Source organism: Branchiostoma floridae, chromosome 6 (genome assembly GCF_000003815.2).
Source record: "Branchiostoma floridae strain S238N-H82 chromosome 6, Bfl_VNyyK, whole genome shotgun sequence".
Taxonomy (NCBI): Eukaryota; Metazoa; Chordata; class Leptocardii; order Amphioxiformes; family Branchiostomatidae; genus Branchiostoma; species Branchiostoma floridae.
The window spans coordinates 23,748,946-23,760,128 of record NC_049984.1 but is presented as its reverse complement, the minus strand read 5'-3'; the positions used below and the strand labels follow the sequence as shown (position 1 = coordinate 23,760,128).

Below are 11,183 nucleotides of genomic sequence, written 5' to 3'. Positions count from 1 at the left end.
CAGTGTTTCATATCCGCAGAGTCACCCTTATTCTTGATCTGGCCATACGGTCCGCCATCTTGGATTTTGGGCTGATGACGTCATCAAATTAGCATAATTTATGCATATGTAATTATGAAAGATATGCTAGATAATATTAGATTTTATTTATGTAACAAAATAGCAGTAATATAGCAAATAAATGTGAAAAATACATTGTTAGAACCAAAAATACTGATTTTTGGCAAAACAGCCTGTCAACAAACGGTTGCCATGGCAACACGAAGAAATGGAAAATTTGTCAAACTTCGTGAAATTGTTGCCAACAATATTTTTGGAAAACTCACCAAATTTGGTGGCTCTAGCGTAAGCCGTTCTGGCGTTATAGGACATCAAAGTTAGCGCGGGCCTCAAAAGCCCCCCCCCCCCCCCCCCCCCGGGCTGAATAGGGTTAAAGAAAACCAAAGGAATCGCACCTCCCGGTGGTGAAAAGAAACGTGGACTGTGAAAAAAAAAAAATCGGATCACTGTCTTAATAATCATAATGATTTATTCAGCAAATATTGATGTGACAGCCCAACTAGAATATGGCCATGTTTGTTTTTCTTAGCAGAAACTTCTGACCAAGCCAGCAGGCCACACATCATCACATTCGGTGATGAGCCGGGGGCTGGAAAACTGCGCAGCCCACGCGGAGTGGCAGTTTCCCCCGACAACAAGATCTGGGTGGCTGATCGGTCTAAATCGCACCTCCAAGTCTACAGCATGGAAGGTGCTTACCTGTACCAGTTCCCACAAGCTACTGGGCTAGGGTACCCATCAAAGGAGCCATATGATGTGTCCATCGACAAGGATGGCCATCTGTGGGTCTTGATGATTGGATACCCTGCCAGCCCTGACTCCGTGGTACAGGTCAGCAGGGCTGGCCATCTCAAAGCCAACTTTGACCTGCCTGACACTGTGCCACGGGGAGGGGTCCGCGGAATGGCCGTGGGTCTGCACAATGACCACGTGTTCGTCACATGGTCTGACGGTTACAGCCGTGGTGGTGTGCAGGCCTTCACGCCGGATGGGACACTCCTGTGGGGCGTCGGTCCGCGGATGAAGACACCTATGTTCGTCGCCGTTGACGGGAAAGGAGACATCTTCGTCTCCGACTTCGGCACTCACTTCATCTACAAGTATGACGAGGCCGGCCGGTACGTGATGAGGTTCGGAGGACCGGGAGTGGGTGGTGGTGAGCTGAGGTATCCCGAAGGCATCTGCGTGGACAGTTCTGGTCACATCATGGTGGTGGACCAAGATAACCAGCGCGTGGTGATGTACACCGGCCGGGGCGTGTATGTCCGCCACATTGCCGCCCGTGCTGAATACCCATCAGGGGTGGCAGTGGGTCCGGGGGGACAGCTGGTTGTGACCAATAAAAACACAATCACTGTCTTCACCGGCTACTGATAATGTTGCACATGGTCGGCACTGATATGTAAGTGGTCATAACTGTTACTGTAGTCTTAGAATATGCACTTTTGTAATTGCAGTACAGCAACTTGCCACTGTTTTGCACTGTGATTGATAAAAGCTTACAAAAAAGTTTAAATTGATCAGGTTCACTGTAGACAAATTCAACATTTACGTCAGTTTTGTCTAGAGGAAGTTCTATATCGTTGTCTATACTGAAACATCAAAAGAGGATCTCAATTGAAAAATTGATATTTTTTTCATCAGAACTAATTCGATTGAAAAATTCCTTTGAGTCCGAATATTGCTAGGCTATAGTTGCGTCATATAGCAATATTTTATACCCCCCACACAAGTGCCTTTCAAATAAATGGACTACTCCCTATTCTCGTAAAATCAGGGAAATCTTAGAACATCTAGGACTACCTATTTTGAAAATTTTTTTTTAGATTTTACTTGTTGCTCTTCTTGCTTTGGACCATAACTTGACATTGGTCCACGGCCATCACCTCACTTGTACCAATTTTTCACATTCAAATCAAATTTTATATTTGAAATCTTGAGTCGACCTTGAAAATGGTTCATCATCATCGGTCGGCTGCGGCGCAGGCGACTGCAAGTTTCTTCCAAGACCTTCTGTGATTCTTGCAAAATAAGAATGTTGATTCTCGTTTCGTTTTTGGTTAAAATTGTTTTAGTGATGAAATTTTACCAAAAAATTATTAATAACACTTTCAACTTCATATTTCAAAGAATAACAGCTGTTTGATCATAGAGTTGAGTTCCCCTTAAAGTAATTTAGTGCAATTTAGCAAAAACATTCTTATGATTGTCATTGTTTTATCTGTAAGGAGGTGGAATTTTAGTTGTGGTAAGCATTATTTTATTAGCAATTCATAGTAGTCCCTGTTAGAATTGCTTTCTGATTAAGAGTATGTAAATGTTTTGTGGGTTTCTAAACAGAACAGCAACTATATCAAACAAATCTACCAATCAATCAATCAACCATTTTATCATTTAGCCAATCAGCAAAAAAATTAGCCAACCAATGAAATTTGCTTATTTTGCATATTTGTACATGGTGTATTTACTTACTTTTTCTGGACAAGCTCTCATTGGAGAATTCAAATTTTCTTCAGTTGAAATTCCCATTATTCATCATTTTGAAGCTCTCTTAAACTCTCTACAATACATTACTTATATATATCAGAGATCATGCCTATCTGTCTACCTAGTGAAGAAGAAGCATCGAGCATGACATGTTGAACATGCGTTGTTGTGAAAGTAAAATTTGAGAGTATTATATGCCTTAGTAACGTATTAACAAAATGTTGTTGTTCACTAACATCATATGTTGTAACGTGGCAACTGTTGGACTTTTGAGTTTCTGTATGTTTGGTCAATGCTCAATTTAGAAGTAACTTGTAAGAACAGATGATAGTCTGATTTTGTTGGGAAGTACATTCATGCATTCAATAGCTGTATTGTTGTCAGTGAAAGTATGAAAGTAGCCTTTATTTGTGTATAAACTATTACCTAATAGTGTCAGTATTGGCAGTTCACATTGTGACAAGTAGTAATATTTCAGTATGATATATGATAAGTATGATAGGTCTATTTGTATTCATAGAGCCCGATTTGTTTGGAACATTGTGATACTATTAGACCACTTTGGCATGAAGCATCATCTTTATGATTGAAGACTGTCAATGTCAACTTCCTTTTCATTAGACAGTTTATGAAACGTTGTCCTTTTTAATATTTTAATATTAGAAGAACTTCAATGTGTTTGCTCTTTTTCCTTGCTGTTTGTTGGCTCTACAGCTATTCTATCAACATTGATATCATAACTGAAGGCAGAACTATTCTCATAATTTATCTCAATCTAGTAAATGTGCATTCAGGACAAACTTTGGTCTATTTGTCTGAGGTTTCTTCTCAGAATTGACGTATGCAAAAATCTACATTTATTAGACTTTTGCCTCTACGGACAGAGGTCTTGATATTTTAAGAATGCTGTTATGAAAGTCAAATACATTCCATTTTACCAATTCCTTGTCAAATACTCTTTGAAAAAATGTTCAATAATGGGACGGAATTCATATTTCATTACTCAGATCATATTCAATAAGTTTGCTATTTCATGAAGGGGTATTTTAATCATATGTATTAGTTTGTAAGTTATTTGCTACTTTCATCATTCTGACATGTATTTCTGGTATTTTTCATGTAAGTTCAATGTTTGGTGTCATACAAGCCTAGGTGAGCTTGGAAATTCTTCTCCATGAAATGGCAATATGACAATAAAATTATTCGTCATAGATTATTGTTTCCTTAATTATTGGGGTGTTTTCTGCGTTATTCTTGGGAAGGCAAAGCAAAGGTCGAGGTCAATTTTGCACCCCCTGGTGGCTGACTTTGGTACAGCAGCAGAACTTCCGGTTTTTGTATCTTTTGACCTGTATATGCCTAAATTCTTTTGTGACAGAAATCTTCTCATGAAAGGAAGAAGTGGAGCAATTTTGCGCCCCTTAGCAGTTTGCTCTAGATCTGCAGGGTTGTTTTGTTAACATCTTTCAAGGAGAATAATTGAACAAATGAACGACGGGTTTCCATGTAGCTTAGACTTAGATTTACATAATAAAAGATCAGTTATGCAAATTAATCCATAATTCATGTATGTAAATCAGTACTTAATTGTTCGAGCTAAGTCCTACTTAACATAATTAATTAGGGAAATCGAAAATCCTAATATAATTTCGCAATAGATGTGACATATGTAATTTATGGCAAATGGAACAGCTACAGACATAAATTATGCAAATAAGAAAATAATTTAGATGACGAATGCAAGACTGCCTTGGTTACTTTGTGTTAATGGTGGCAAGGGATTGGTATAACCTTGTTTCGGCATCTGCCATCCAGGCTAAGCTGAAGTTAGTCTGAAATCAAACTTACTTCTCTTGGAAGTAGTTTGTAGCTCGTTAATATTCACGCCCACCGTTTTCTTTTTTTTGATTTATAGTAAAACTGTCGTATCCAGAAATCATCAATATTGAACCGTCCCCAAACAAAATCATTATGTACTTTAATTCGCATGTTCTATGTTTGGGAATGTGTTCAACAAAGTCACCCAATATCGAAGTAACAAGAAAAAAGAAGAGAAAAACTAGAAGGTTAAAAAATGATTAACTTGATTTTATTTGCCAGTTTTGCTACATTTGCATGTCAAGCCAGCAATTACTCTAGATATTGACGCCTAGAAGCCTTGGTGACTTGGTCGATCCAAGCATGTGTCATAAGATAGTATCAAAGCTGGCCAAGGAGTATAGCCGGCCAAAGGGTGTCAAACGGTCGCATACACACTCCTAGGTCGGCCTGACTCCTCTGCCAGCTTTTGATCTTATTGAAGTTATTCTACAGTAGTTACTCAAGCGACTGCATATTATGGTTTTGGAAATTCATATCCAGTTGCTTGAGAAAAGTATTAAATGCTCCAAAAGTATTATTTGTTGGTAACCCATGTACAAAGGAGAGTAAACAACAACAGCTAGGACGGAAAAAATATTCATTATACTACATATAGGTACTTAATTAGACTTACTAAGTGTATCCTCAAAGAATTGCAACAATTAAATCTACACATACATACCACTCGAGACTGTCAAAAAAAAGGGGCGTCAACTCAAGCAAAACTCTGAAGGAAAGGTAAAACCTGAACATTTGTCTATAGGAGCACAAAATAAAAATATAGGACGCCTTACCTTCTCACGTGATATTGATATCTGATACATACTTTTAGAAAATATCAAGCTAGCTATGGACAAAAAGTAAAAACACAGTTTTGACACATTGTGGTAAATACACATGGTGCAGATATAAGTACTCTGACCCCTCGACTGCTTTTAATTTCATTAGTTTTTTATAGCTTTTATAATTATAAATATAAGTAAGTCATTAAAATTTTTGTCTATTGCTAGTTAATCGTAATTCAAGTTGTTACTGTTCGTATTTGTAATTATTGAGTATGTGATTGTATTGTGTTTTTGTATACTCCAGGAAGATTAATAAACATTATATTGTTGTTTCACAAATGGAATGTCCTATTAAACATAACCATAAACATAAAGAACGGAAGGAAAACCAAGTCATAATTTTCGAATAATTACGTTTACAATAGTGGAATAATTAAGAAGTAATAGGCCACAGCAAGTAAATTTTATGGATGACATCAGCTCCTTATTTTTTGTCCGATTTTAGAAAAAGTTTTATTCTTCATAGATGGTTAACATGGCGAAAAATGGTAAATATGTTGTCTTGTAGCCCAATTGTACTTGAAGAAGTGCCACTAGCAAGGTAGCCATGACTGAAGTTGTAAAAGCGAAACTAGTGGGATAATTATAAAGCTGCACCACCATGGAAGTCATGAGTTTTTTGACATTATTTTTGCATTCTGTAGACTGGATGTCATCCATGGAAATCACTTGCTATGGCCTGAAGTCAGAACACATACGTGGTCTATAATATATATGGTCCTCTACTCCTTCAAAGAAAAGTGTGTAAAAACAACTCTCATCCACATTTTGCAATTCTTGAAACACATCATGTGTTATATACCTGGGATAGGTTTGTATCCCAGATGTGCTTCTATCCCAAAAGCGCTCCTGGCCATGGGATGGAGTACATATGGGATAGATTATCATGCGTTATGCCACCTGCCGTCATAATTCATGGGGGTGTGTTTTGGCTCGCAGGTGGAAACCTCGGGCGTACCGTACCTCTCTACGTAATTCTCGGGCGAGCCGGGACTCCGCCCGATCCAGACGGCGTTGGACGACGCCATGGACGGGTCCTCGTCGTAGAAGTGGAAGGGTCGGATGAAGAACTGCAGCTGGTTCCCTGCCGTGGCGGTGACGGGGTAGTCCTCGGAGTGGGGGAGGTGGTGCGCCGCCAGGGTGACCCACGCCACCAGGTCCTCGTCCACGATGTTCTCGTCGTCGTCGATGAAGGACTGGAAGTTGACCACGGGGTCGTACAGGTCGTTCTGGTTGAAGATGGAGGAGCTGCTGGGCTCGGAGTCCTTCCGACGGGTGACGGCCACCTGGTAGTCCATCCACGCCGCGCCGTTGACGGCAGTCGCGCCGTCTTTTGGGAGAAGATTCTTGGCTATCCCGTTTAGCTGGATACGGTACCCACGGTGAGCATTGAAGCTACATGTCAAGAAAAGAAAAAGATAATTAAATGTTATCATTCTTGTTTATGTAACAACACGTTACGTTTGGGACCGCATGTGATTTTCCGGGTCATCCGGGGTCATTCCCTTAACACAAGGCTGGCCCTGAATGAAATCATAGTATGAAATCATAGTATAACTACTACAGTAGAACCCGTTTCATTGCACACCCCATTTGCCAGCGTATTTCGTGCAAGTATCCGGATGGTGCTATAGTGCAGAGTCCTCCGGCTAGACCGCACCTGTTTGGGATTTGGGGATTCCGGATTCCGTGCAATTAACAGAAGTGTGTGGCTATCCGTTGTGCAACTAACAATGGCTTCTACTATTGTGGAAGAAAACACACGTCAATGTGACAGGGAGCTTTACTAACCGGTTCTTGTTGTTGTCGCTGTAAAAGTTGTAGTATTTGGGCTTTGTGAAGTCGTACTGGACAGTGTCTTCCGTCTCCCTGGTTTTCTGGTTACGTTCGAACCGCGTCAGGAAGTGACGCACGTTGGGCCGGAAGGGGAGGGTGACGTTGTCCAGTATAATGTCCACCGTCTCAAACCTGTAATGCGTGGTGGAGGTTAACACCAATTCACCTTTATCCGCAGGGTAACCTATATTCGTTGTTCTTAAAATATGGTATTTAGGGATATCAAATCAACGGACGGTGGTTTCATTGCGATATTTTCACAATTTTTCAGTTTAAACCCACGTTAGTCGACTTGCCATCACTATATATCCTGTCTTTAAAAACACCGAATATAGGTTACCCCGCAGATAAAGGTGAACTAGCGTTACATATGACACGTGCTCCTTAAGTTAGTTGTAGCGTATTGCGCATTTGTGACTGTAACTGACACATATGTAACACCAGTGAGTTTGGGAAGCCATGAAGGAAATCTAAACCTCAAAACTAAATAACTTTTTTTGTCTTCATTGCTCTCTTGTGATAATGCAGCATAGAGATACAATAATTTGGGGAAAACTACACTTGGTTTATGTATTTGGATCATGGTTATTTAGAATTTCTATACTGCCAGTATATTTCAAAATTTGACCAAATGTTTCTGTAATGTTCTTTTCACGACAGTCGAAATCTATATTTTTAAAGCATTTTGCAATTTTTGGGTCACAGTCTTATAGTAAGAAGCCTTGTATCGATAAACATTGAGATCATTATTTTACAGGTGACACCCAGTAACGTTACTTAGGTTTAAAGAAAAAATGACAATAGAGCTGCAATCCTATGTGTGTCAACTTGCTCTGTTAAAAGTCAGCCAGATACCCACTTCTTTCAACAAAGAGAATCTTCAACATTTTTTGACAATGTCTTCGTCAATTTTCAGACATAAAAAGGACGACACACACAGCTCTATCTTCTCGCCACTTAAGTTCTAATTTTTAAAATAACGTTGACCGGAAACAAATGATCACACTGAATGTAGGTATAGTGAATATCAATAAAAAGCTTCGTACTGTCTAAGTGTGCCCCAAAATTTGACATTCGCACCTAATTTCTGGGTAAGGTGTAATCTCCAAGCAGATCCTACGGTAGCACAAGATAGTATCAAAAGCTCGCAGAGGATTGAAGCCTGCTTAGGAGTGTGTTTCACTACCTGGCGATTTACACTGGGACAAAGTTAGTGACCAGCACATGTCCCAGTTAGAAGTTAGCACCAAACAAGAAGGAGGTCGTACACTGCAAGCACAGTTTCATCGGGAAACAATTGGAGGTTAATAGCCTTTGTTCTAGCCGACTGGAGGCAGATTCTACATGGCAAATGGAAACATCTTGGCTGACAACACTCCTTGGCCAGTTTGGTACCATCTTACAGATTAGGTAAGGTCCAGAACAGTTTGATCACCCCTCCAACTAACGCACCTGTTTTCGGTCCCTCCAACGTCGAGGTCCACTTTGAAGTTGAAGAAATGTTGATGGACATTTGCTATAGAGCCACCCCATGTAGGGTACCCATACGGGGCCTGGCTGGCTTGATAGTAGCTAGTCCATACATAGCCGTTTAGACTGGCCTTAACTTCCAACACCCCGTTTTGATGGAAAATGAAGTCATACAGGAGGTCGTAGTTGCCAATTGTTTGGATAGTGCGTAGCACCAAGGCGTTGTCGACCAGTCCTCCGTAGAAAGATTGCCCGTCGTAGAAATTGGACTCGTAATGGCGGCGGAGAGGTATCCCAGTGTTCAGTTCGAACACGCAGACGGAGTTTTTGTAGATCACGGGGTCCGCCCTGTCCATCATGTGAACAGTGTCGAAGAAAGTCGCAGTCGTCGGGCAGTCGATGCCTCTGGCGAGTTCGAAGTATCCTCCGGCTGGTAACCCGCAGTCGACGAACTTTGCGGTCGTGACCGGGTCCGTTCCGGAGTACCAGGTAGCAATCTCCTTCAGAGCCAGTTCGTACAGAATCCGCTCTCCGTTCATACGCACGTCGAAGAGGTGCGGACCGCTGCTGGTGGCGAGCCGCCAGTCGAAACTCCAGCCCATGTACTCGACGTGGCGCCCCGTCACCTTGTAGCGCCTGCCGTCGGGCTCGATCAGCTCCGGGCCCCGAAGAGGTTCCGACGGGTGTGCGGGCGTTCCGTGCTGCCGGAGGGATGAGTACATCGCCGCATTACCTGTTGGAGTAGGAACCCGGACTTTTTGCGCGCTTCCGTCGTTGTAGCTTTGCACGAAGTCGGCGATTGATGCGAAATACTGATCGTTATATTCGACTTGGCCCACCTTCCATCGGGTGTGGTCTATATCTGAGTGATTGAGCTGCAAAGTAAACAAACAACAACAAACAAACATGAGTGATGTTTTTACTCTCCTGCTTGTTATGGACGTCTTTTTGGCCTGCGAACAAAAATACATTGTAAAAAAAACAAATCCAGAAGTGAATAGTCCGAAAAAAACATGAAAAGGCGTACCTTTGATTGGAGGTACAATATGGCATTTTGGGGCTTGCAACAAAAAATAAAATATTTTTTTCTTTTGCTGCTGTGATAGTTGATGACAAATATGCTGAAATTTTGTGCAATGTACAAACACATAACTTAGCAACTGCCTTACTGGATTCTACTTGTTGACCACTCTGAAGTGCCTTTAAAATATTGTTTTGTTACAATCGAAGCTACGTTTTGTATACATGCCTAAACTATTTATGCGACGTACCTGTCGATAAAAGCTCCTTGATAAGAGTTTAAAGATACAATTGACAGGACATGTTCCGAATTCCTGTCAATAAGAATGTTCCTGGCACATGTTCTATTGACAGGATGCCCAGATCCTATCAGCCCTACCCTTATAACCCTTACCTAACCCTTGGCATGATCTTGTAAGATGGTGACAAAAAAATCCCATTACCTACTAAGACTAATCAATTGCTGAAAGACTGATTTGCTATTGAATGGATGTTAAGTAAAAGACATGGTAGTAATGAAGTTGGATTTCTTGATTGGCAGACGTACACACTACTGAGTAAGCCATTGCAGCATTCCATTGGATAAGAGTAATGCATTTAAACGTTCTGTCACTAGCCATGCCATTTGAGACTAATACATTCAATAAAATGGTTTACCAACCTCCACCGCAAAGGGAATCGGGTGGAGGAAAAACCCTTCCATGGCCCTATGGAAGCGATACCATGTCATCCGCTCACCACTCTCATAGCCTCGCGGTACTGACTCCAGAGGAATCAGACAGAGTTTACCACAGTCGTCATGTTTGAACCCGTCAAAACTTTCCTGTAGGTCAAACAGAAATTATTTTATTGAGTGACGTCATATAATTGTAACATAACATTACATAACATAGCATAACATGACACAAAATATCACAACATAACATGACATATCATGTACGACGGTATCCGCAGCGACATGAATTGTGGGTAATATGTCAAAGGTCAGGGCTCCTGTGACAAAAACAAAACGCGTCTGGACATTGTTATGCAGATTTAGACGATGGTCGAGAAAAGTACTGTTTACTAGTCAAGGGCCTTCACCTTTGCAATATTACCCACAATTATTGTCGCTGCGCATACGTAAAGTTTTACTCTGGGTGATGAATAAGCTTATGGTTCCGGGTCGGAGTTCAATACGCCGGAAGTGCGTGTGGTTGTCTCCCTAACATTCGCTCCTAATTCTTGGTGATGGTTATAGCTGAAGCGTGATTGTTGTTTTATAATTTCCTGAAAAGCATGTAGTTTATTATATTTTTGTGCGGAGAGCAGTTGGGCGGCCAGCGAAGCCTATTTTTGTATTAGTCCGCAGAAACGGCGATGCCTTTTGTCGCCTGATGACCCAAATAGAAGCGCTTTTCATGCATAAAATTAAATGGATTTGCGTCATCGTAGATTGCATAGAAACTATTTCATGGATTTTTTTTTTCGTTTTTAAAAGACAAGAAGTACTTAGCTTCTTTACTATGTAAGCCGATATCCCGTGACTACACTATCAAGTCTGTCGGAAATAAAGAAGCAGAAAATGCATTAAATTTTATGTCCAACGTTTCTGGACTGCCTGTA

General features: G+C 40.9%; 2 protein-coding genes across 2 annotated transcripts in view; one reads left to right on the top strand and one right to left on the bottom strand.

Moving 5' to 3' along the window:
- Window positions 1–1,434, top strand: part of LOC118418221 (tripartite motif-containing protein 3-like) — a 2,474-nt gene extending 1,040 nt beyond the window's left edge. The window contains exon 2 of the mRNA XM_035824063.1: window positions 590–1,434. Coding sequence (XP_035679956.1) covers window positions 590–1,434 — 845 coding nt within the window. The remainder of the gene's footprint in view (window positions 1–589) is intronic.
- Window positions 1,435–4,845: 3,411 nt separating this feature from the next.
- LOC118417782 (amiloride-sensitive amine oxidase [copper-containing]-like) overlaps window positions 4,846–11,183 on the bottom strand; it is a 12,629-nt gene continuing 6,291 nt past the window's right edge. Inside the window, exons 3-6 of the mRNA XM_035823498.1 lie at window positions 10,240–10,401; window positions 8,541–9,433; window positions 7,044–7,220; window positions 4,846–6,647 (exon numbers count right to left, since the gene is read on the bottom strand). Of these exons, the coding sequence (XP_035679391.1) occupies window positions 6,137–6,647; window positions 7,044–7,220; window positions 8,541–9,433; window positions 10,240–10,401 (1,743 nt within the window). The 3' untranslated portion in view covers window positions 4,846–6,136. The remainder of the gene's footprint in view (window positions 6,648–7,043; window positions 7,221–8,540; window positions 9,434–10,239; window positions 10,402–11,183) is intronic.